Source organism: Camelus bactrianus, chromosome 11, assembly GCF_048773025.1.
Source record: "Camelus bactrianus isolate YW-2024 breed Bactrian camel chromosome 11, ASM4877302v1, whole genome shotgun sequence".
Lineage (NCBI taxonomy): Eukaryota > Metazoa > Chordata > Mammalia > Artiodactyla > Camelidae > Camelus > Camelus bactrianus.
The window spans coordinates 20,162,891-20,188,955 of NC_133549.1; the positions used below are offsets into that span (position 1 = coordinate 20,162,891).

At 54.1% G+C, this 26,065-nt stretch overlaps 1 protein-coding gene and 1 long non-coding RNA gene across 7 annotated transcripts in view; both read right to left on the bottom strand.

Moving 5' to 3' along the window:
* Positions 1-1,302: 1,302 nt before the first annotated feature.
* Positions 1,303-3,053, bottom strand: LOC141579059 (uncharacterized). Its single transcript, XR_012510049.1, has 2 exons — positions 1,982-3,053; positions 1,303-1,887 (listed from the first exon to the last, which is right to left on the bottom strand). It is a non-coding gene; the product is annotated as an uncharacterized LOC141579059 (long non-coding RNA).
* Positions 3,054-4,767: 1,714 nt separating this feature from the next.
* Positions 4,768-26,065, bottom strand: part of PTPRE (protein tyrosine phosphatase receptor type E) — a 146,910-nt gene continuing 125,612 nt past the window's right edge. For 4 of the 6 annotated variants that reach the window (XM_074373394.1, XM_074373395.1, XM_074373396.1 and 1 more), the window contains 11 exons: positions 22,712-22,831; positions 21,326-21,489; positions 17,360-17,495; positions 16,919-17,068; positions 16,475-16,568; positions 15,480-15,556; positions 14,504-14,638; positions 12,502-12,627; positions 11,407-11,573; positions 9,551-9,686; positions 4,768-7,558 (listed from right to left, as the gene is read on the bottom strand). In XM_074373394.1, the coding sequence (XP_074229495.1) occupies positions 7,484-7,558; positions 9,551-9,686; positions 11,407-11,573; positions 12,502-12,627; positions 14,504-14,638; positions 15,480-15,556; positions 16,475-16,568; positions 16,919-17,068; positions 17,360-17,495; positions 21,326-21,489; positions 22,712-22,831 (1,380 nt within the window). In that variant the 3' untranslated portion in view covers positions 4,768-7,483. The remainder of the gene's footprint in view (positions 7,559-9,550; positions 9,687-11,406; positions 11,574-12,501; positions 12,628-14,503; positions 14,639-15,479; positions 15,557-16,474; positions 16,569-16,918; positions 17,069-17,359; positions 17,496-21,325; positions 21,490-22,711; positions 22,832-26,065) is intronic. The other 2 variants (XM_074373392.1, XM_074373393.1) reach the window with 2 other exon arrangements.

Below are 26,065 nucleotides of genomic sequence, written 5' to 3' on the forward strand. Positions count from 1 at the left end.
GAGCCTCAGTGTGTCTGAGTCAACGGAAGTTGATGTTGCTGTTTTGGCTGCCGTAACGCAGTCTTGGAGGCTGATGTCTGAATCATGAGGAAGAGTGAGTGACAGACTGAGGGAGGAGGGCTGCAGAGGGAGGATGGAGGAGACATCTGAGGGCAAGCGCTGGTCGAGCTGGGCCAGGAAGAGGGGCGGGACCCTGGCCAGCAGCAGGGAGGGTATTGTTGGAAGTGCGCCCTCACTAGGAAAGGCACTTTCTTAGAAGGTGCGAGTCATAAAGACACCATTTAGTAGGCAAGACTCAAGAAACTGAAGTTGTAGGAATTTTCTATGATTAAGTTGTCCTGCCAAGACTTGGCAAGAATTAGGACCCTTACATGTAGAAAGCCCAGTTAGCTACATGCCTGGGGACTGGAATGTACTGATTGGTTAAACAGCCCCTTGGGGTTCAGTTCTAACCAAAAACCTCACTGAAATATGCCAGCTGCTTTCTTAGCTTCATCAGCGCAGCATGTCAAGAGCTCAAGGCTGGTTTTATTTTCTAGAGTGGGAGGTGCCAGATTAGAAAAGCTATTACAAAAAAAATGTTTTAAAAAACACGAGTCCGCAAGATGCCTTCATTTAGCACGTTTCTGGGGGAGCATCAGGCAGGAATATTAACCATTCAGCCAGGCTGCGTTTGAGAAGGGGGTGCAAGAAATAAATGCTCACCCACGCGCTGTGTGGCTTGGTGACTTCTCTGAGCCTGATTCCAAGTGAGGAGCAGCCCCCTGACGGGAAGTTCTCAGTAAACAGAAGCTATTTTTACATTTTAATCTTCAGGCTTTCTTATCCCCAGTCTCTCCTGGACTTTTCTCCTCTAATTCTGTACCAGCCAATTCTTGCCTTCCTTCGGCAAAACCCTGTACCCCCCGGCACACAGACACAGACGTGCACACATACACGGGCACGTATACACCCGTACACATGGACACACACACACACCACACACCCTGCTCTCTTCTCTGCCTGGGACTTTCCCCACCTCCTGCTTCATAAGACGGTTCCCTCAGCCCTGAGCTCAGCGCCAGTGAGACTCCCTCCAAAAGCCTTGCTCACTCGCACTCCCATCTCCCGGGCTGGGCTGGGCTGGTCCCCGGCTCTGTGGCCCAGAGCCCTGCTGTGCTTCTTGGTAGAATGTGGCCCAGTGGAACCTGGACCTCTCCACTCCTAGGACTAAGCTGTGTCCATCCAGGAAGGCAGACCATGGATTTACCGGTCCCTCTGCTCTGGTGACCAGACGCAGGAGGTGTCTGAGATGAAATGATCTTAAAGCCCACGGTATTTTTATTAAAAGGAGGATGGACAAAAGAAAACAGGACCAAACCAAGAAGGAGAAGGGGCCGCCCGGGGCGGGGCCAAGGGCTGGTTCGCTGGCCTCTGCCTCCCCGTCCACAGCTCCACGGCTGGACGGCTCCTCCCCCTCCTGACCAGCCAGCCCCCCGCAGCCCCGCGGGACTAGCCCTCATGTTTGGGAATAGGGATCCCCTGCAACCCTGGCCATATCCAATTCGTCTGGACAGAAGTAGGGAGTCCAGGGGTGGGGGTTTGATCGGGGCCACAGTCAGCAAGTGACAGTGCATGTTGCTCCCAGCCACCCTCACGTGACCAAGATCCTGGAGAGAACTTGCAGGCAAGTCCTGGGGTAGGAGCCCGTGGGGGGTCAGTTTTTCCCCAGGGAAGTTTGCCATCAGGGGCAGAGAAAGGTTTTTGGTGTCTGGGCATCTGGAGTTCATCACTGCCGGGAGATGCGGAGGAAGGAAGGAAGGGGAGGCCACCCTCAGTCCTAAACAGAGTCAAGACCGAGGAACTTAGGCCTCGGCTGCCGGGCACGGGGGTGAGGTGTCCGGATTGCTGTGGAGAGATTACGTCGCAAATGTCAGGACCATAAAGCAAATTCTAGCTACTTAACGAAAAACGATTTAAGATACTGCGGCTGGGATCCTACCATTTGCTGGGCTGTCTAGAAAATTCCTCTATAATTGCTGTTGAAATCATCTCCCCAGACACAGCAGCGTCACTGCAGCCACAGCTCGAGGGACCCTGGTTCTGGCGCCGTGCAGACCCCCAGCTCCCAGGCCGTCTCCTGGGCCTGGTCGCAGCCTCCCTGCTGGTACGAGCACCACGTGGGCACCCGAGCACCCAGTGGTCTGTAAGCCGGGGGGTCATCCATATCGCTCTTCACAGAGGAACGAAAAGGGCCCGTGACTCGTTCCCGGGAAGCCCCTCCTGGCGTCGACACGACGGCTTCCCGGAGTGAAGGTCTGGTTTTGTATGTTTGTTGGCTGGGTCATGCCGGAGTCAGTCTTGCGTTCACCGGCCCCACCTCCAGCCTGGCAAGTCCTGAAGCTTCCTGGACAAGGGTCACTAAATAGCCATCGATGACTGTCCTTTATAAAATATCGAAGGGAAACATTTATAACAGGAATAACAAAGGGTCGTATCGATGTTTTAAAAAGAATCACAATAAATCAGTGAGGACAGGTCAAATGACACAATTAGGAACATGGATTAAAAAGTAGGAACTGGTGATTCACAGATGAAACACGAACAACAAACGTGTGACAGCACGCTCAGCCATGAAGTCAGGCAAATGCAAGCATGAGGCAAGATAGATTTTTTTGCGTCTCCGTTTTACAAAGTTCAGAGGCTTGCTGTTGTCCAGGGTCAGTGGAGAGATGGCCACCATCTGCACCATAGGTGGCCAGATGAGTTGGGACATCCTTTGGAGGTGGCAATTTTTCTGACCCAGGAACTCCACTTCTGGGAAGCTCTCTGTTAGAGAAACTTTGCACGTGAGAGCAAACACATTTGCACAACTACATTCGTCATAACACCGCAGTGTAGCAACGCAGGCTGAGGGAAACCGCCCGACGTCCACCACTGTCCACCTGCAGTGGTTTACACCGGGGATGCCAAGAGCCCTCAGACAGGACGAGGAAGCTGTGCACATGCTGACACAGCCAGAGGCTAACACAGAGCATTAGACAAAAGGGCAAGTCGCACCACAGCCCACAGGCGGTGTGCTGTGTCTTTCTAAGATGCAAGGTTTCCACTGCTAACCTCTTCAGCGTCAGGACGTATCTCAGAACCGATGGCGCCTTGGGAGAGACAGCTGGCAGTGTGCTGGCTCTCTCACCGGAACGCGAAGTGGATTTGGCAGTCTTGTCATCCTGGATTTGATGCTATACCAGGAGTCTGACCCTGCTGCTCTGAAAAACAAACCATCAAACCACGTCCGTGTGTTTACGTAGCTGTACGCTCTAAATCTGCAGACAGCTGTCTGGAAGGACGTACCCCAAAGTTATCAGTGGATCGGGGTGGGGAAGAGGAGTCGGGTGAAGGGCCAAGTTCACATGCGCTCTTTCTGTTTGGTTTGAGCTTTACAACAAACACATCTCCCTGTGTTGCTTCGGTGGCACCATCTTTTGAGACCAGGGGCTGGTGACCCGGGTGACAACTCCCCACCTGGGAGTCGGAGGAGGGGAGGCCGCAGGCCGAGGAGGCCAGAGGCCCTCCTGGCTGCCGAGCTAGTCTCGTGTCTAGAGCCTGGGTTTGGGGGGCGGGACTGTATCCTGGGGCGGGGAGGACTCTCCCCCAGAGCCACCCAGTCATGGGTACTGCCACAGAGCCTGCTGAGCAGCACACCCCTAATCCGTGCCCTCCAACCCCAGCCGGGCGCTCACCTCCCCCGGCCCGGCCACCCCGCCAGTACCTGGTGCCACGTCAGTACGTCTCCACCTGACAAGGGGCTCCTCTGGGGCAGGCCTGGCGTTTGTCCCCTTTCGGCCCCTCGCACCCTCCTGAGGCTGTGGGCTTGGGCCGGTTGGTCCCTGGCAGGCTGGGATGCCCGTGTGCACCTTCGCGGCCCCTCCTCCGACCTCTCCTCCCCATCCGCCGCCTCCAGGGGTGCCCCAGCTTTCACCTCTCTGCTTCTGCCTCCCGGGGGAAGGAGCCACCGCACCGAGGGCGGAAGCGATGCGCTCCCTTATCTACCACATAGACAGACGCGCAGACGGACAGACCCAGAAGGAAAATCAACGCTAAACCCAACGTAGAGCAAAGAGCGGTCACTGCTGGTGGGTTTTTTTTTTTTTTGCAAGGGGGGGTGAACTGAGTGGAGGGAGGAGAATAAGAGGTTTTCAAATCACTCATTTTAACAACTATAACAAGGCTTATAAAATTTATTTATTAAATAAATACAACAAATAGTAAAAAGCATCTGTTTAAATCCCAGAGTATGGGAAAGAGGAAGCTGGTGTGTGGGTCAGGGGAGGGCGGAGAGAGAGCTGGGACCACCAGCGACACAAGACGTGTCAAGCGTGGAGGGCCTCACAGGAGTTACTACTTAAGAGGAGAAGCAACGTTAGAAGGATTTCCTGATTCCACCTGGCCGTGGGCTTGGAGCTCGCTGCCATCCTCCCTTCTGAGATTCTGAGAAACCAGGGCTCAGCGCGCAGAGCCCTGTTCGGATTCCAGGGGGAACGTGCGCCCCCTGCAGGGCGAGTTATTTGACTCCATGCTTCACGCACGATGAGAACTGGGCTCACCCACCGGCCACCGCGCTCACTCTTGCCAGGGGGGCTGCTTTATGCCGTGTCCGAGCTAAATTTTAGAAGCCGTAAAATCACCTTATAATAAGTCAGCGCTTACCTCCTAACGAATGTCTTGTCTAAAGGGATTTAAGGCACAAGGATGGGAAGAGGAGATTGCAGTGAAGAACGAGACGCAGGCTGAGAGTCAAAGTAAAGATTTATCCTTGTATCTGAATGTTTTGGATCTTGCAATTTGCATATACAAAGAATTCAGCGACATCCACTGGCATTACAGTCAGAGCAAGATCAAATTATAAATGTAATAAAAGAAAAAAATGGTAGTTGAAACTGAAGTACATACATATATTATAAAGATTGCACATAAATTAAACACAACTCAGGTAAGCAAAACTGAAGTCTCAGTTACACATACATTTTTAAAAATAACATGGGCATGTCTCCGAACGCTGAAACAGAGGTGTCAGGCTCATTTTAAAAAGTTTTTAAAAACACATAAAAATACCTTTTAAAACACTGGTGTGCATTCTTCACTCGTATAGCACGTGGAGAAAAACCGCACAGCGAGTCACACAGTGACTGGTAAAGCATGGAGGTCAGAATGGTGGCCTCCTAACTCCTATTTGGCGTCTGAATGCAAAGGCAGGCAGCAGAGAGAGACGGCTTCGCCAGCACGGCGCCGTTTCGTTATGTACACGGACCTTCTTTGACCAAAGGGAGAGAAGAGAGAACTTTCTGGGCCAGACAGACAGGACACCGAGTCCCAGAGTGCCCACCAAGACTGTTGGACTGGGAGGCGGTGTCAGAGGCCAGGAGGCTGCTCTTACTGGGCCTCCTGTTCAGGCAGGTGCTGCCCTGAGTGCAGAGGGGGTCCTGCACCCAAGGGACCGTGGCTTCTGCTATGTTTTCCGAACCACGAGGGCCGAAGTGCAGTGGACACGGGGGTGGGCCAAGGGAGCAGAGGAACACACATGGGCGCTTTCCTGACGGCACCCCCAGGAGGTCTGCCTTAATCTCAAGATGAGAGATGCCACTTAGACCATTAAGGGGCCTGCAGGATTCTGGCGAAAGGTTCCTAAATCTGACCCAAAGACATGCACCTCGGCCCTGACTCTGGACCCCATGTTGCCTTCACCCCAAACAGCGGCTCTGTTTCTAGGCTTCGGTGCTCACCCAGTCTTTTCTCTTCCCCTGTAGTCAAAGAAGGGCTTCGGGCTTGGGATTTTAACAATGACAACAAATGGACCACCTGGCGGGTCTTGCAAAGCACTCTCCGTTTTCCTCCCCGGCCCAAATGCATGCTCGTGTGCCCAGAAGGGAGATGGGCACCTCCAGCTGTGTGTGGCCCAGGGCAGCAGCTGGTGGTGATGGCAGCGCTCGCAAGTTGTGCTTTTGTCCGTCAGCTGGGCGCCTCCTCCGGCCAGTGGGCGGGGCTCGGAGGTGTGGTGGAAGCTTGATGCCTTGGGCCTGCTATTGGGACTTAACCGACCCTGGGATGAAATGAACACTAGAAATGAACACGGGATAAACAGGGCGATAGGAAGGTGCAATCAGTTACCAGTGGAAATGGCAAGTAAGGCCTTTAGACTCATATTTCTTTTAAAAAGCAAAAAAAGTACCCCCAAATGCGCATGTCCAATGTGTTCAGAAAGGTAGACCAGATGTCTTTTTGGTATTGTGCTCATCTAGGCACCTGAATGTCCCAGACTGATCGCTGTTAGATTAAACCTTTCTACATGCATCCTTTCCCCTTTTTTTTGGTCCCAAAAGCCAATCCCATCTGGCTCTGGGATCATTAGTATCCAGTGCCAGAGGTCTCAGTAGTAACCATTCAAAAATAAGTTAGCCTTCAGATTAAGGATTTCTCTTCTTCTTTTATTAAATATTGAGGAGTGGGACTTAAAAACTGTATAAATCTAGATTTCAAGATTTCTTTTCTTACAGTCTTGGTTTTTACAAGAGACCTTCAAATACCAAAATGCTTCTCAAGAAGTTTAACGCAGAATTGCCTGTGGCTGTTCTGTTTCTACCAGGCGGGCGCTCTTTGCTTCCGTGAGCGTGAGATGTCTGGCTCTACCTGACCTTTTGGAATGGGAAGTGGTTCTTCTGTCACGCGAGTCTCAGAGAACCATCTGAGTCAAACACCCAGACAGACGGACAGCACGAAGCACCGTGGGAGAGAAACTCTGAGGGCTGGTTTTGCTGGACCCACAGCTGTGGGCACATCAGCCCTCCAGCCTTCCCAGCTCACCCATCCAGCCAAGACGGCACGCCACAGCCTTGAATAAATGCATTTCTAAGTATTAATAATAGTCACCAACTACTCTAGTGTGTTTTAGACCTGGACTCAGGTTGTAAAGTCTCCTTTGATCTTTAAATGCAAAGATAAACCACACGGGTCGAGATTAAGGACTGCAACATCCCCTATTACACTGCATCTTCACCAAAGGTTTGCCTTCAAAAACCTGCTGCTGCTCGGGGCTGTGAAGTCGGTATCAGGGAAGCCCACCTGCCACTGATTTCTGAGTCCTCGACTGTTTCCTAACGACGCTGTGGTTAGTATCTTGTGTAAATAAACACACTTGGCATGTTAAGACTTCTAACAGTTAGAGGTGCTGAATGTGTGAAATTATACAATATGAATCTAATGAAAAATTAAAATATTTTTACTGATTAGCAGAAATATATATTTTATGGGATATTATTTGAACTTATACATTATTCCAGTTTTTAAAAGGGGTATTTGAGATTTAATAACTGCAAATGGCCTTTAAAGCATAACAAAATATATACAAAGAAATTAGGAAGGATATTAATGCCAACTATGAAATAAATTAACATGATTTTTACAAAATATACTGACCATTAAATTAAAAAATACTTTAAGGCAGGAGTTTTCATTTGAAATTAGCATAATCAGAAAATATATCAATAAAATCTTGTACCACTTTGTAGCAGAATTCATACTGTTCCTGAAAAAGAAAAGCAAGAACACATTAAAATAATATTTTTAAAATATGTGATTGATTTAATTAGGAGAAACAGTAACAGGAAGACATAAAAAATCTGATTAGTAATTAAAATACTGTATGTACCCTAATACACATTGGCTTCTGTTTCCTCACTTAGTTTCTAGGCACATGAACACTTCCAAATAAAGCTGTTTTTCTACAGAGAAGATGTCCATGTTTAGTTGCACCTTAGCTGAGTGTATTTAGGACAGTCTTGGTGAAAGATTCTTTAGGTTTTCATATTTAAACGAAAAAACAACTACTTTTGAACTGGAAAAAAAAAAGTTAGTGTACTTAGCATCAAACTTCATAATGTAACAAAAAGTAACCTATAGAAGTTAAATAGGCTAGGACTATAGATTGTTCTCAAGCCGAAGTTTACACTACAAAAGGGACATTGTTACATGTAAGTGTTACTAGGATGCCAAGGACAATGCCTTACGTCTGCGTCTGTGTAAGGCTCTTAACCTATTTCAACACTTGTACAGCATCTGACTCCTGCCTTCCCAGAAGCTCTGTGAGGTGGTTAAGACTAGAGCCAGGTAGGTGGCAGGTTAATGGGGGACCAGCGAGCAGGGTGTGTGGCACCCCCAATAATGGGCACTCAAAGGAAGAAATGAAAGAGATGGAGAAATTGTCGATGGTAGGACTCTTCAGCATGCCTACTGTGCATCTCAGAAAACCCTGTATACACAACATCAGCTGGCAGGAGGTGGACCCCGAAGGTTCGAGTAACAACAGAGGGCAGTAAAAGGTCTGGGTACTTGCAGACCCTGGTCATTTGCTGGCCCAGAGAACATGGCAGATGGGGAAGCAGGAGGGCTGAGGGCAGCTCCCAGCCCCCTCCTCTTCTTTCCCAACACCTTGGGTTCAACCTCTTCCCTAAATTCACACTGAACAAAAATCACAGAGGAGGATATAGCTCAGTGGTAGAGCATATGCCTGGAAGGTACGAGGCCCTGGGTTCAATCCCCAGTCCCTCTACTAAATAAATAAATAAATAAACCTAATTACCCGCCCCAAGAAAAACAACAAAAATTTACAGGCTTTCAGGTTGAATAAGGCCAAACATTAGCCTGACCGGCCCTTCTGAAATCTCAGTCCAGCTGGCCCGAGGAGGGGCTTGGCTTCCAGGGAAAGAAAAGATGGGGCAGGAACCTCCTGTCCTGAGATTGCAGGGAAGTTGTCGGGAGGGCCAAGAAGGGATGGGGGGCTCCTCCCTTCCTGCTACTGCGATTGCCACCAGATCCTCAGTCCTCAGGAGGGAAGGCCAAGTGCCTGAGTCAGGATTGAGCTAGCAAGGAGAGTGAGTAGGCTGGGAGGGCAAGGCCTAAAGCGGGCAGCCCTGGGGAAAGGGACAGGCATGAACAGCCTTTAAAATTGCACTTGCGGGGGCAAACAATCACCGGATTTGGTGAGGCGGCATCTCTCGTGCAAACCGGAAGTGTGTGTTTTCACCACCAAGTGCAGGAGGATGTACAGAGCAACTGCTCACTGCATGGATTCCTTAAGCCCCCTGGACAGCGTCTGGAGGCTGAGTGAGACCCAGCCAAGGAAGAGTCCAGACGTACAGTGGAAGGCAGAAGGTTACAAGAACCAGGACTGGAAACGTCAGAGCTGCTTCTGAGCTTGGTCCGTCCGTAAATGCACACTGGGCTCCGGTGGAAGAGCTCACTCTGACACAGCAGCTGGTACCAGCAGGGCCTCTGTCTCGGGGGTCTCATCATAGGACGTCCTGGATGTGCCCCTCCGTTCGTGTCCTGCCCAGGGGACAGACCCCAGCCCGAGGAGGAAGGAGGGAGTCTCTAAAACTTTACTGTAAACTGACTGGAACTTTCAGCTTTTTTTCTTGGAAACTTACCTCCCCCCTCCCCCCACTTGAACTCTTTCAAAGAAACATACATCAAATTCAGCATCAGATGGGTCTCGACTCCTGTGGAAACAGGTTCTTACCAGGGTTTGCACCATATGTGGCCTCTGAAGTCGTAAACTCTTCACAGCTTGGAATACGTCTAAAAGCCCCTCAGCTTTGACTCGTTCCAGAATGTTGCTGAGCGCGATGAACGTCCCTGTTCTCCCGGCCCCGGCGCTGTGGGGAAAAAATGCTTGATGAGATGCCCAAACCAGCCCACGGGGATGAGAATCCACGGCCCCCAGGACTGAAGCAACCGTCACCGCAAGGATCGCGGTCGGGGTTTTTAACGATCACTTGCATGTGGCTTTAGCTTTGGACCAAGAGTCAGCAAATATAAAATCCCCAAGACACTTGCCTAATTACAACAGACAGACTCCTCCTGAGTCGCATCAGGACCGGTCATAAGGTTTTAACCTTGCAGAACCGCTCCCCTCTTCCCTGTGTAGACCACTGGTTCTCGGTGGGGCGCCGGGGCCAGTCACACCAGCATCGCCTGGAAACTTGTTAGAAGTGAAGCCCCTCCCGGTTCAGGTCGAGGGGAAAGTAGTCCTGGCCCAGACTCTCCTTGCTGTGCAGGCCCACCTTCTGAGATGGGAAGTGCGCAAGGCGGGGTTTAAGGGGTCAGATAACGGACGAACACTTCCCAGCGATGGAGATCTGAGTCTACTCCATTTAAGATGATCAGTTGCTTGACAGACTGGATATACCCACAAGAGCAGACCCTCTTAGGAGAGAGAAAGCAGGCCTAAGCGAGGCGGGCTTGGCTGGCCTCTTCCAGGGAGCCCTCTGGGGATGCACGGCTGCCCTCTGGGCCCCAGAATCCCAGGTGTGGGCTGGTTCTAAGATTCCAGTCTCTGTGTCTGCCTTCCCACAGGTGGGATGCCCTTGTGGGTCTCATATCCCTGGTGCCCAACACGTGCTAAGCTCAGCCTGGGTTTGCAGAGATGGAACACCGAGGAACTCAGTTCCAGTTTATCCTAAAGGATGTCTGCGAAGGCGCCAGGGACTGCAAACCACAGCATGCGCTCCACCTGCTGGCCAGGCCGGAAGTGCGCCAGGCGGGTCTCAGACAAGGAAACAAACCCTCCCAGCTCAGCTGCACTTTGCTGGCTGCAGGGCTGGGTGCGGGGAGCGGGGCTGGGGGCGGAGTAGAAGGCACTCACAAAAAACGGGAGCCACGTGTGTGGAGAAAGGGACAGAAGCGCAGCTTTAGAAGCAAATTAGGACCCTCAGGATTAAACAGCACAGACTCCGTGGGCAAGAGCTTTGCAAGGGTGGCCAAGGCCCCGCTTGCAGAGGGTCCTGGCACAGACGGAAGGGGAGCTGGCATGTCCCCAGATCTGGTCAGATTCAGTCTCTACCCCCATAATGCTGTTTATCCAGGTGTTTGCTGGGGGTGCCTCAATGTGTCCAGGTGTCCCCACCCTCCCACCCTCTGCCCGAGGTGTGTCCCTCTGTCCATCCCTCTGTCCTTGGTCCTGACTTGGGAGCTGGACTGAGAGGCTTCAGGATGGAGTAAGGCTGGGGGCGCTCCATTACGGACCCCGGCCTGGACATCCCTGAGCAGCTCAAGGAGACCCTCCTGTTTGCTGGGTGGGCACCTCAGCCAGGCTGTCTTTCAAAACAAAGACAACTGAAGTTCAGGGTTTGTCTGAGCTGTGCCTGGAAATTTTTTTTTAACACTTAAAAAGCAACAAAGAAATGTGTGTTTGAGTCATTTCCTGACTCCTCCCCAAATACTTCTGCACGTATGTTAAGATGGCCTTTGTGCACTGATGTAAATTTATTACATGCGTAAGGCAAGGTAGAAACTACAGGCCAGGGAAATTATGTTGCTGGGAGCAGTGAGCTGGGTGTGGGGTCTGCATCCGCCCCACCGGGAGGCGGCGCTCACCTGCAGTGCACGGTGATGGGGTGGTTGCCCGTCTGTTGCTGCTGCTTCTGCACAGCGGCGATGAGGTCGATCATGCCCTTGCCCTCGGCGGGGATCCCGATCTCCGGCCAGCCGTGGAAGTGAAACTGTCGCACCATCCGGGTCTGCTCCTCCTGGCGGGCCAGGGGCTGCCCGGCGGGAAGAGCGTCTCAGTGCTGCCCCATCACAGGCCCCTGCCCACCTGGGGTGGGTCACAGTCCGCCTGCCCTCCCAGGAACTCGAGCCAAGACGGGGAGCCCTCCCGAGGTCTTTGGTGGCCAGTAGAGCTCCCATCTGGCTGGCCTGAGGGCCCCAGTCAGGGTGTCTGCGGGCTGCGGTCATCTTAAAGCAGAAAGCTAGTGACGCCTCCTTCTGCGTGGGGGTCAGAACACCCAGAGGATGCGGCCCAGAGCCCCCAGGGACCTCCAGGCCCCCTAATGGGGTCCTGGGCACTCTTGCTTGAGAGAACAGGGGTCATCCTTTTTTCTTTTTTTTTTTTAAAGAAGGCAGGACTCCACTTGTCCCTTCAAGGCTGGAGATGAGTTTCTGAGTCTAGTGGCCCGGGTTGTTCTGTGACCTTTGGGCAAAGCCAGGCTTCACTGTACTGACCATCTTGAGCTCAGAATCAAAGGTGGGCATCTGACCCATGGCTGACACGCAGAGTTCCTAGTCTGACCAGGAGAGGGGCCCAAGACCCCATGGGGAGGGGGACAGCCGGGGACTCTGAAAACGGGCCTGGCAGAGGGCAGCAGAGCGGCCTCTGTGACTCCGCTAGTGCCCGATTCCCTCCTGCCCCTGGCCGCTGCTACTTGTCCTGAGGAGGGGAGGCAGTGGGATGCCTCTGGGAGTTGCCCTGCCATCCTCACGCTCCAGCAAGGAGGTGACACGGAGGTCACATTTACTACATCTGTCACTTGATAACGCGGCCCCCTACTGTCCACACTGACCACTGATATGAATGTGGGGCTCCAGAGAAGCCAGAGCAGCAGGACATTCTGGGACAATGACAAGCGGACCCCGGGTGATGACTGCAGTGTGTTCTGTCCCCAAGAGATTCAAGGTCTTTGGCAACAATACCTGATTGAAGGTGACCAGGAAGTCTCGTACACTGATGGCTTCAGACAGGGTATCGCTCTTTATTTGGATCGTTATTTCTCCATGAGTCACTGAGCCCTCTGTTGGCCAATACTGGTAGCATTTATCCTTGGAGGATAAAATAAGAATTTAAGTCTCATAATAGATAATTTGCTGCTAGCAGTTTGGATGATATGATGCCAAATTGCTCTCAAACCATTTAACGTATTTTGTCCGACTGAGAAAAAAACATTACGAATACTAATGTGAATGCTATTAATGCCTGTTGATCAAGGGAACAGAACAGAGAGTCCAGAAACAGACGTGTGTATTTGAAACTCTGATAGAGAACAGAAATGATGTGACATAAGGGGGAGACCAGTCAATAAATGGAGCTGGGAAATCAGTTTTCTATACAGGAAAAGAGAACTGGATCCCTAATTCACACCCGACCTGGCCTGATATGACCACCCCAGCCCCTCCTGGAATTGCACAGTGTACACAACCTGCTCTATCATACATGGTAGCCTTGAACCTTAATGACAAACCAAGACAGTGTAAGACTTACAGTAGAAAACAAAACTGTGAAAGCCTTAGAAGAAAATGTCTTCTCATTGGGGGTATGGATTTGCCAAACAAGATCCCTAATGAGCTCACTGACTATGACACAAAAGACTGCAACATCAGATTATAATAAAGTAACTCCATGTCATCACCAAATACCAAGGGTGAATAGACAGGGAATTAACTGGGACAAGACACTTGCAACACATAACACCAACAAGGCTCAGTACCAAGGAAATGTAAAGAAATCTTATAAATCAGTTAGAAAAGGGCAAAAACACACCAGAACAATGAGTGAAAGGCATGAACAGGCACTTTGCACAAGAGGAAATACGCGATCTGTAAACATACAGAGTGCCTGCCGCCTGACCTCAGAGGGATCAGGGCTGCAAATGAGAGGCGTGGAGAGATGACATTTAAACCTATTTAATTAATAAAAATGAGGATGCCAGACAACATTAAGGATGTCAATAAATGACAGTCATCGTGTCCACTTTGGAAACCATGACCTCGTTGGAAAGCTATTAGGAGCTACCTTGCAAATGCTTTCTCCAATGCAGCATTTTGTCTCTTTGCAACCTACCGTTCCTTGTGCGGCATGAGACACGCACAAGATTGCACCTACAGCACTGTTTGTAAAACAACAAAATGGAATCAACACAAATGTCCTTGATGGGAGAGGGGACAAACGTATGGATGCATGATGTATAGTTCGTGCAGTGGTGTATAAGGAAATAACGATGAATAAGCCACAGTTACAGGCATCAATACAGGGAAATAGAATTTTGAGCAGAAAAATACGTACAGGAAGCCTACATACAGTGATGGTACCCTTTGTACAAAGTTCAAAAGCAGGCAAAGCTGAAGAGCAGTTTCTTTAGGAACATATCTATGTGTTATAAAAAGATTTTTTTCTTTTAAGGCTCAGAACACATCCACTAGGATGGCCTTAATCAAAAAGATAATGATAAGTGTTGATGGGGATGTGGAGAAACTGGAACTCTTGCACATTGCTGGTGGGAATATAAAGCGGGGCAGCTGCTTTGGAAAGCAGTCTGGCAGTTCCTCCAAAAGTTTGCAAGGTAGTTATGATAGGTCCAGCAATTCCACCCCTAGGTATCCACCCAAGAGGAATGAAAACATACATCCATGTCAAAACATGTCCATGAATGTTCATAACGTTATCCATAGCAGCCCAAGAGTGGAGACGACACAGATACCCGTCAACCAATGAACAGATAAACAAAGTGTGGTACATTTGTGTAATAAAAAAAAAAAGAATGAGGAACGGATTCATGCTGCAACATGGATGAAACTTGAAAACATCATGCTAAGTGAAAGAACTCAATCACAAAAGACAGGTTGAACCGTGGCCACATCAGGTGGGCAGCCCTTGCTGTGTGTGAGCCGCCCCGGAGGCCGGGCTGCGGGGTACCCCGACCTGCTCTCTCTCCTGGACCTCCGTCAGCATCACGATCGTGTGGCACTTCCACTCCCAGACCATCCTCCAGAAGTCCTCCACCGTGTGCGCCAGGGGCCCCTGGGTGGCGATGAAGTAGTCCTTCTGCCGGTAGCCCTTCAAATGGGAGCAGAGGTTAAAGCCTGGCCTCCAGCTTGCTTCCGCCGCGGCGGGGGCTCGTGAGTCTGGGACGGCTTGGGGCCGGGTGAGAGGTAGCACCCCCCAGGCTTGCAGGGCCTGAGCCGAGCCCCAGCTGACACACACACGTGCGCACACGCACGTGCACAGAAAACAGGTCAAGGTGCCCAAACTAGACAGCCCGCTTCCACTCCTAGGGCATCCCTGAATGGGTGTTATAACCCCTTGCTCCCGCCGGCTTTGATCCTAACACGCCTGTGCGTGTTACCGCTAAGCTAGCATCGCGGTGGGGCAGAGAGCCTGGGCGTGGAGCTAGAGGAAGTGGGTTCAAATCCCAGGTCCCCGCTTCGGGCCCAATGACCCCTGGCACCGTGTTCTCAGCTGCAAACGGGAATTCTCACACAGACTTGGTTGCACCTCCTTATCGCCCGTTCTTCAGCTAACTCTGCTGTGTGTGAGGCAGCCTGCGACCGTGCGCCTGGACATGTTCGTGTCGTCACGCAGAGCTCATGTGAGAGGATGCGTGTGTAAGCACAGAGAACAGGACTGGTGCGTAACAGGGATGTGAAAGAGAAGTCACTGTTACTGGAGGCAAAATGGAAAAACAGCAAACTGCTCAACAGTGCACCTCCATCCTCTGTTCCCAAAGCTCCTGATTCATTTTTTTTATCAAGCAGTTCCGCTAATGAAATGGTTTGGATTTCTGGGGGTGCGTCAATCCTTTCTGATTGTGAAAGCAAGTTAGTTAATCAAGGGTCTGTGTGATCAGGGATGAAGGGACGCCCAGCCTCGCCAGGCTCGGCGCGGCCACTGTACTCACGTCTATAAAGGACGCGTTGATGTAATCCGTGTACTCCTGGCCCCTTTTCATGGAAAGGATCACGCGGTTGAAGTCATCTGCAAGGCAGTGTGTCCCCTGGGTCAGCACAAACCCTATTCTGCCCTGCAAACCTGCGTGCTGCTATAAGCCTCCGAATATAAAACTTCTTAATAAAATCACTAAATAAAGTCAACTCCTCAGAAGGTTTACTTTATAAAACAGGCTACATAAAATGGCCCCGGGGAAATTGTATTTTGGCAGGAGAGTTCTATGGTTTTCACTGGTTATAAAGTGAAGCCATTCATATCAAAATATAAGCGTTAAAGGTGCTACATTTCAGAAGTAAAAGGCGTGTGGCCCGGCAGACACCCTGCTCCTGCCCGAGCTCGTGTCCAGGGGGCGGAGGTCTGGAGCGAGGCTCTCCTCTTCCCCGCAAGGCGGGCGCCAGCACACTTCCCTCTGTGGTTCCTCGGATGCCTCCGTTCCTGCCAGGCCCGCAGGCCCTGCCTCTCCCGCGACCTTGGGCAGCCCAGTGCCCCGGTGCCTCCCCTCCCGCGCCTTGACCGTCCCAAGACTTCTTCCCGGAGGGCCTCAGCTGAGTTCCTTTCAGGTCCTGCTGCACAGCCTGGGCAGGGACCCCAACCCCAGCCCGTGTACAGGGGGTGCCCGGCCTCCGCCCAGGCCTGGGGGAGGAGGGAACGAGATGCGGAACCAGGAGGCACTGACTCGTGCCTGGAGCTAATCTCTCCACTTCCAGGAAGCCCTCCCTCTCCCGCCTGCAAGCCCAGGTCACAAGCTGCCGCCCAGACTGCCTGGGTCCCTCGTGCCTCCACAGGTGGGCGTTCTCTTCCCCACACTTGACAGAGCTCCCAGAGGGCGCCCAGCCCTTGACTGCTGGTTTACTGAGGCGGGCGGTCAACGACCTCTCAGCCACAGGGTGGCAGCCCCTCGGCATCCGCCTCGGGGGTCTACGCTCTGCGGCCGGGCTGCCTTACACGGGATGATCTGGATGACTCTGGCCTTCTTCATGTTGGCCGGCAGGTTGCCTGTCCTCATGTTCTCCTTCATGATCCGGACATTTGTCAGTTTCTGCAGCCAAGAGGGACACAGCCTTGCAGTTAAAATGCTGCCACTCCCGAGAGGGTGCTCAACCTCCTAGCTCACTACTGTTAAGGGCACCTGCTCAGAGGAAACACCTGTCTGTCTCCAGACACGTCCTGAGTCTTGGGAAGTAAAAGTGCCTGCACGTCACGCCCGTCGCCCCCTGCTTCCTGCCCCAGCCGGCTGCTAAGCTCCGAAAGCCCCCATTATTATTCCCTTGAGAGTCACGGGCAGGATAGTTCCCCAGCCTTTTTTGGGGTCAATCAAGAGGCGAAGCGACTGAGAGCAGCCTCGTTTAAAGGGTGTCCCGTCTCCCCTTAGGGCAGGTCGGCACTTACCCTGAACTCCTCCTCCAGCCCGATCTTGTCAAAGTGGGTGGCGGTGCCGTGCAGCGTCTGCAGGTGCTTCTCCAGGGAGGACACGTCCAGCTCGGTGTCCCCGTAGAGGTAGTACTCCAGTAAGGCTTGGTAAATGAACGTGTACTGCATCTGCGGGGAGACCCAGAGGAGCTCCGAGGGGGCCATTCTCTTCTCCTTGTGCAAACGGGAGGCGGTCTGGGGGCAAAGTCAGACTAATGGCCATTTATAAGGACCACTGGTGGCCTCTGACCAGGGCCAGGGTGACAGTGGGTGTCACTGAGGGCGTCCTCCCCGTCGGGCCCTGCTCTATGTGCACATCTGGGAGAGAGTCGCATGCCTGCTGGGTGGCTGGGACGTCTGGGTTTGCTTTGTGACGCTCACGCCAGGGCAAGCGGCCGGCAGGAGGAGGGCGTGACTCACATCGGTCTGAACCATCTGCGGGCGCTGGTTGCGGATTCTGGACACGAACTCAAAGACGTCCACCTTCTGCTCGGTGTGCATCATGTCCATCATGGCGTCGATCACTATGAAGGTGCCCGTCCGGCCCACGCCCGCGCTTGGGGAGAAAGGAGGAGGCCACGTCATGAGCCCTAAGTGAAGACGGGACAGGCTGCCCTGGACAGGAGACCTCATCGCTGAACACAAACCTCGTTTGGTTAATAAGGCGCAAACCCAAGGCAAGACCACCAGAGGGCACCACGACCCTAGTGAAAAGACCTCAAATCTGGGTCCTCTAGAAACTGTTAAAAGGCTTCCGGAAAAGAGCGGCTGTCACATCGTGGGAGTTGTACAGGGGAGTCTTTCTTCTCTTACCAAATGTTGTCTTCTCGTTACCACTTGTGTAATTGGATTTTTTTTTTATTGTCAACCTTAATATGGCTTTTCCAGGCTCTTCCTAAGCATGGAAGCTCCCAGGCCAGGTCTGCTGGCCCTTGAGCCAAGGTCATGAGAACAGGCGGCACCAGCTGGCTCTGTCTGCGACCCTAGCCCTCGCCCCCGGGCTGGTGAAGCCAGCTGGTCCCTAGAGACAGGCTCCACTGAGAGGTGTCCTCCCCGGGAAGCGGCCGGATTCCTCTCCTGGGTGTGGGTTCCCTTCCTCCCCGTGTTCTCCCCACTGCGCTCCCAGGAAATCCTCCCCACTCCCGGACCTGTCGCGTCCTGATCACCATCAGCCGGAGCGGATGGTCCACACGTGTCTCCCCAGCTCCCAGGGCTCAGTGGGCACACAAGTGACCTCAGCCAGCATCGCTGAACAAATAAACCCCGATGGCCCAGACTCGCGTGCGGCAGCATCAGCCAGAACGGCGTGCGGCAGCCCAGGGCGTCCGGTCGCTCGGCCGCCCGGTCGCTCGGCTGAACTGGGCTTGTCCCTTCCAGCCCGGCAGCGTTAACCTCTTCTAAAACATGAAAGCGAGCTTTTAAACAGACAGGCTCACGATGTAATGAATGCAGTTCCCCCACATTCCTCTTCTGGGGGAGGCTGGTACCGTTCTTTCCAGCTCGTTTCCAAAATGGTGCTAGGACAGGCAGTGAGGACCCTCCCCCCCAAGAAAGACTCCCCGCCGATCTCACGGTGCGGGTGGAGGGGGGAGAGTAGACAGACATGAGAGGACCCCTCCAGGGGTCTTAGTTCTTTACAAATTCAAAGTAGGAGAAATCCATCAGGTGCAGAGCCAGGTAAAGATTCCCCACTGAGCAGGTGCCTGCAAGGGGCCAGGAAGCAGCCGACTAGAGGCTGGGTCCAAGGTGCCCAGGTACACATGGGGGAGGGGCTGCCGAGAGGCCACTTGGCACCAAAGGGACAGTGTCTGTTCCCCCAGGAAAGGTCCCAGGTCAGGAGGTCCTTCCCTGCTGGGCTCTGGGTGTTGGTGCGGAGCTCAGAGCTGTAGTGAGAGACCCCTCCCTGCTGTTTCTACAGGGACTGCCTGGCAGGGAGTGTCGGTCCTAGTTTTTTAACGGAGGTACTGGGGATGGAACCCAGGACTCTGTGTGCTCAGCATGCGCTCTACCCCTGAGCTAATACCTGCCCCCCACTGGCTCTTTTTAAGGGGTTAAGAAGATGTTGAGGATGGGTGTGTGGGAGCAGAGAAGGAAACCACGAAGCTCCTCCACTCCCAGGCCGTACACGCTCCTGACCCTGAGGAACTGGGAGGGACGGGGAGGTGAAGTCCACTCCCCCTGGAGTCCCAGGGGGCTGCCAGCCGGTGTGAGCCTCTTCCCTGACCCTGTGTGAGAACCGCTGTCGCCCCACGACCTGCTGCCAGGCAGCACCCAGACCACCCGTTTGCCGGCATGGGGCTCAGCTTGGGCGGGAAACACCCCCTGGAGAGAAGGGCTTCCCTGCCCCCTGCCCCCCGCCCCCCGCCACACCAGCAAAGCAGAACTTGAGGAGGGAGAGCCGGAGGGGGGCAGTAGCAGCACCAAAGGAAAACACTACCACAGAGGGGCGACTTCTCTCCTCAGTGGCAGAGGCTAATTCCCGGCACAGAGTGGGGCGGAGGGTGAAGCTAAGACAAGAGGTGAACGCAGCTGCCCGGGCACCTGCGGCAAGGAGGAGGTGAGCAGGGGAGGGGCGGCGCCCTAAGGTTGCACACGCACAACGGATCTGGAGGGATCGGAACACAGCAGAACTGAACCGCTCCCTGCAGCCACCCCTGAACTCAACACAGAGTCTGCTCCTTTTCTTCTGCCGTCCAGAGCTGAGCCGGCCTGGTAAAGCTATCGGGAGCTGGACGCACAGCCCCCCTGCCAGCCGCTTCTCCAGCGGAGGGCGTTTGGACTCTCCGCCCAAATGATGCGCTACTGACAGAGATCCCCACCATCTCAGTTACAGTGGGACCACATCTCTGAGGGGTTTCTCAGAGACCCCTGTGCAGGGACTCAGGCCTGCCGGCCCCTCCGTCCAGGCTCAAGGACGGAGGACCCTGCTCACTGGGTGTCAGAGTTTGGACACTGAGTTTCCAGCTGTGACGGACGGGGGTGTTCTGAGTATTACGGTGCTGCCAGGGACAAAAGGCACCTGCACACAGTGACACAGGGGCTCTGAACCTGCCACATAGGGGTTCAGCAGAAGCCACTGGGAGACTCTGGCTTTCAGGAGGTCTGAGCAAGAATGGGAGCTGCCCCAAGACGCCATCACGGGGGCAGGTGGGGCTGGACCACGCCCCACTCCCCTCCAGTGCAGCTGCTGGAGGAGCGTGCAGCGCCAGGGAGCAGGAATCCTACAGGTGCCACCTCACCTAATGCGTAGTGGCTCCAATGGGGCTGATCCAGGATTCCATCCCCGGCCAGGATGCCAGTGGCTCCCCTCTGACTCCCAAACCTCCCAGCCAGGGCAGCGAGGGATACAGCAGAAGCCCCGGGGCTGGGGCACTGGGGGACACAGAAGAGAGCCAGCCAGTGCCTTCAGGTTCTGACCATGCGTTCACCAGGAGGACGGGGAGCGAGGCAATGGGACGGTCTCGTCTTTTGTGTCTTTGTCTTAGAAAACAAAACATGCACAAGCCGGCTGGCCAACCGGAAGTCCAAGGCCTTTTCAGGAACGTGCCTTTATGTATCAGAAGCCAAACCGGGCATTTAGTCATGAACTGTGGGGGCGAATTTGTGCACTGATTCTGCGGACTGGGGAGCCCAGAGCAACTAAGAGCCCAGCGTGAGAACAACTGGAGGGCGTCCGGGGACGCAGAGGCGGAGGGAGACACGCTCTGGAAAAAGCAGGCATTTCCGAGCCTACCTTCCCACAACCTCAGGAGCAGGCACAGCGGGGGGCGCAGCGCTTCGTGTCCTGCACAGCCCACCTCCGATGTGAGTCCCACCCTCCCAGGCTGTCCTTCCCACCACACATGCGGAAACCAGTCAAGCCGCAGCCGGCCGGGGGCAGACTGGGCCACAGACCGGGTCTCCAGGGCACACCAGTTCTGGCTGGCTCTGCTCCAGCCGCTATTCGCTGGGGCCCAGGGCTCGGCCCCCAGCCGCTCCAAGCCTCACGGGCCCTTGTATTAAGACTTGGGGGTCCCCTGTAGAGGTGTGGTTTCCATCTCTGCTCTCGGAGGTGACTTGAGGCTCTCCAGGGGGTGGTGAATGCGAGGCCAAGTGGACCGTCTAGAGCCCCACCCCCACCATCAATTGGGCCTCTCAACTCCTGCTGTTTTTGACAGTGAGGCTCCCCGCCAGGGCCACGGGTGAGAGGGCTCTGCTACCCGGGACGGGGATGGACCTCCAGCTCTCGGCCTGAGGGATTCTCTGAGCCGCACCTGGTATCTGGGAGGTGTTTCACATCGCCCCGGCCGGCCCCTCTGCACACGCCGATACCGTCTGCTGATCATTCTCCCGCTGGGGGCAGAGTCCTCCCTGGGGGCCCGCCCCACAGCCCCGGCCCGCACGTACCTACAGTGGACCACGATGGGCCCGGCGTGCGCGGGGTTGAGCGTCCTCACTTTTTTCAGGAACTTGAGCATGCCGATGGGGGTGAAAGGCACTCCGAAGTCGGGCCAGCTGGTGAAGTGCAGCTGGCAGACGAGCCGAGGGGCTTTGCAGCCGTCGGGGAGCTGCTGTGGGACACGGGGACACGTGAGTGGGCGGGACGGCCCCTGCTCCCCGCAACACCACACTCTGAGGGTGCTTGCTCTGGCTCCCCCTCCGCCTTCCAGGCGTGAGCAGAGCCCCTCAGTGAAGGCAGGTCACCCCCGAGTGAGAGAGCCTGATGCTCACTGCCAGCTCCAGACACGCTCCACAGCAGCGCCTAAGGGCGCTGATCCAGGACTGGGCCAGGCAGGCCCCAGGCAGCCAGACACTTCCCTGCGGCTGGCCCTGTGGCTTGTGGACGCCACTGGTAAGCAGGGTGTTCACATTCCGGGTGCCGACTTTGTGCCTATGATGGTCCTGTGTAACTACTGACAGCACAAGCTTTCACTCCCAAAAGCATCTTAATTTGCAGGGGAAAGCTGTGGTTGGCCTACCCTCAGGAGACCTCCCAGCCCCTCCCTCAAAGCCTCTCTCAGGTTTTATTACTTGGAACCCAGGAGTTTGGTTTTCTGTTCCAGACCACAGAAACTTAGAGTATTTGGGAGTGTCTGTATATTTCTGGGAGGGAGGCAAGCCAGGGACAGTAAATTATAAAACTCATCCCTTCCCCTTTTTGCTGTGGCTTCTAGGAACCTCAGAATCATATGTTGCGATCTAACTATACCAATTATTCTACCTTTGATTATTGATAACATGACTTTCTGTTTTTTTTCTCTGTTTTTTAAAAAATATCTCTTAAATTTCATCTGCCTTGCATACAGGTATCTTTATTGAAGACTGCCTTAAATCCTATGGGGGAGGGGGGCTAGCAGGAAATGAGTGTGAAAAATACTGAGATGTTCCAAATATAACTTTGAAACTGTTAAAAAAAAAACAAACTCACCTCACCATTCCAGTGTGTGCAATAATGTGCCACTGAGTGGGGACCCCCCTAAACTCCATGACCCCCCAGCTGACTCAACTTCCTTCACCCAGAATGGTCACTGGGAGCCAGAAGCATCCGGCCCTGTCTCCAGAGTCCTGTGCACTGTCTACCATCTGCTCCTTTGGACTCACGTCCTCCACCCACTGATGACCCTTCCCGTCCCCGCCAGGCACCTCCTCCAGCCTCAGCCTCCACTCAGCAGAGCTGCTGCATGATGAGGGGGCAAAGCTCTTCGTGTTATAAAACGTAGTCCTGGGTTTACTCTCAACGCTGCTCTCTGGAAGGACCGCCTCTCCAGAAAGTCAAGAACGTCAAGTGCTTACTGACTGAATGCAGAACTTCCGGACGGTGTAGTCCACCAGCACCACGCAGTCCTCCACGCACACGCGGATGTTTCCGTAGGTCCAGCAGCCCTGGTCCGGCCAGTACTGATAGCACTTCTCCTACGTGGAACAAGTGAACAGAAACATCAGGTCTGTGGGGGCCTTTGATCACCTCGTCACCCCGACCCCGGCCATCGACACAAGGCCTCATACACACCAGGCTCGAGGGAAACTGTCCTCCAAGCTGGGAAGTGTGTTTCCATCTTATCAGTGGGCAAACAGAGACCACGCAGTGGTTAAGGGTCTCACTGAGACCAGAATCGGGCTGTTCGTGATTTCGACAACAAGCCTGTCTTGCTGACTCATCAATTCATTAAACTCACATCTTGATTGAACCATCTGTCTGAGCAGCTCCCTTCAGATCCCGGAACTTGAGCAGAAGTGGCCCCACCTGGGGCGGGGCTGCACCAAGCCCCAAAGGAGCATGTGCACCCCAAACACTGCCCACTGGATACAGAGGGGAGCTTCTTCCTGCTCTGCGCTAAAGACAGACTTAATCTGCATCACGCCCATCCCCCACGTAGGGGTACTGAGCTTGTGGTCCACTGGGCGCTCCTGGCTCATCTCCAACCAGGAAGAGGCCGATGCAGGAATCTGCAGAGCTGGGACTGTGGTCACAGGCTGTTTCTCTGCCTTCCTTCCCCCAGAACTACAAATGGCATAAACACAAGAGGGTGGGGACAGGGCGCCCCCAGCCCCTGACCCCAGGCCATCCTCCTACAAAGAGGACAGGAGGATCCACCTAAGGGGGAGACACCTGCTCTACGGCCACGGGAGAGGCCCTGGGGGTCAGCAAGCCATCCACACACCAGGCGGTTTTCCGTGGAAAATGCCAGAGAGCACAGCTAAGGGGTTAAGTCACGAGGATTAATCATCTTATAAACCAACAGGCAGCTGGTATTCACCAGAGCTCAGTGCTTGTGTGATGAACCCACGGGACAACTTCCCCTCCCACAGCCTGGCCCTGGGCATCTCCGGAGAGACCTCGAGGAGAAGCCAATCCCTGAAGGTCCAGGTTTGGGCCAGGATTGGCCTCCAGAGGACCCTCCTGAGATTCTCGCCTCTAGACTCTCACTCGGGGGCCCAAGGGCTGTTTCTCAGGCCCCTATAGGGCTCAGCACGTGTGATGGTTTCACAGCCTTGGCCTCCCGTCTACACAGCGGACGCCGTCCCCTCCCTGCCGTCAGATCATGAGATGCCAGAGCAGCTGCATTTCACAACATTGAGCCAGGATGTTGAAGCCAGGGACACCACAACAGAAGTGTAAGCAATGAAGAAAAAGGGAACTCTATTGAGAAATGATTTCATCTGAAACAGTGAAAATCAACATACAGAAGCCGGCCAGCTCTGAGTCACAGAAATGGAAAAATCCAGCAGGAGGCTTCAAAGAGCCGTGAGAAACCGTCAAGTAACATAGCAACGGAATGACGGAGGGGAGACGGGGTGCTCTGCGCCTGGCTGCCTCCGCACTGGTCCCATGTTCCGTGTTGGTAAACAGGCCCCCCAGAAGCCTGGGCCCAGAGGGCAGCTGGTCCAGGGGAGGCGAGGCTCCAGGCCAGCCCCCTCTCCCAGGGTGGGCCTGCAGAGCATCCGCTCAGAGTGCGGGGGCAGCAGCCTCGCCCCCACAACCAGGGAAGGGTCCTTGCCTGGAAACCCCCTGCCTCCTGCCACTGTTTCCAGTGAGAGAGGGCAGCGGGGGCAGGATTCACACGGAGGGGTGGCCTTCCCAGCCCTGCCCCAACTCCCTTGAAAACAAGAAAACCCCTCACCTCTCCCTGACCAGAAGCGGTGGTTGGAGCCTCTTCCTGTGCTTTTCTGCGCGGAACAAATTGGAGGTGGGGGAATGGGGGGCACTTTGCAGCTGCTCTGCCGGCTGGCTGCCTCCCCCGCACACCCCAGCTGAGCTCCCCACGGCCCATCACTTCCACCTCAAAGGGCAGCCCATCCCCGAGCCCTGAGCCCTGAGCCGAGCTGCCTGGGCTTCGCTGGGAGCCCTGTGGCAGTCAGAGAGGACACAGGGCAGAGGTGGGGTCAGCGCCTCCGGCCCGCGCCTGCCCAGGCGCCTTCCGCTCATGCTGCTGGCCACCACCCCTGTTCTGGCCCCCAAGCTAGAACCCGCGGGAAGAACCATTCCCCGCCACCAGCAGGCCTCCCTCCAGCTCCCAATTCCCCTTTCATTCTGGAGAGTGAGCTCACTTCCTAAAGCACAGACCCCTGCTCACAGCTGAGAACCCCCAAGGCCCCCTCTGCCCACCGGCTGTCCCTGCCATCTGAGCCCCGAGCCCTGGTTCCCTGATGCCTTTCTAGCTGTCCTGTCCCCAGGCGCAGGCACCCTGGCTCCGGGGCCGGCAGACTGCTCCCAGCCTCGCGCACACGTCTCCCTGCCCCCGATGCTTCTCTCCAGGTGCATCTGGTACCCCTGGCGCCAGCTGGCACCACCATTAGCCGCTAATCGTGCACTCCTGCCCCGGCCCAGGCCCCGGCCCCTGCTCCACACCTCCACAGCCACGGTCACGCTGTGTTCTGCTTTACTCCACAGGGGTCTGTGTCCCTTCAGCTAGAAAGTGAATGACTCCCGGGCATGGAAAGGCTGTGCACCCCAAGTGGAGCCCAGTGCTGGGTGCACACCAAGCTCTGCCCTGGCCTTGTCCTCTGGGTGGCCTGTCCCTCCAGGACCACCCCTGTCCCTGTTACTCTCCATTACATTTTATGTCACCTCCCGACAGAATCCACATTGATTTGCTTTGTGTTTGGCACCAGCCTCTCACAGTGGGTGGAAATGGCTTGAGGGGTTTGCCTGCTGCCTCCCTGGGAGTCCTGGGTGGGCGGGGGGCAGATGCTAACAGTACTTGCCACAGAGAGGAAATGAGTCAGTTTAAGTTTTATTCTTCAGAGAGATTTCAGTTCTTATAATGTACATTCATTACTTTTTGAATTAGAAATGGCTGATTAAACCCACTGAAGTGACAAGCGAATAGTACTTTAAGATGCCTTGTTTTTCAAATGCATTTTGCTGGTCTGGACAGGAGGCAGGAAATCTTTTTTTTTTTTTTTAATAGTCTGCGGCCCAACGCATTATATGCCCAAGACACTAAAAATCTATATATCAAAATCCATCGCTCCCCCCGTGGAGGAAGGGCTGTTGGGCCAACCGGGGACGACCCTCGGCTGAAAAAAAGGAAGTTCTGGCAGCATTTTTGTATCCTTGTCTAGGACGGTGGGATACTTGGAACACAGAGAATTTATTTCAAAATAGAAGTGCCTGCGCTGCCGGGTGCATTCTGTCTCCTGCAG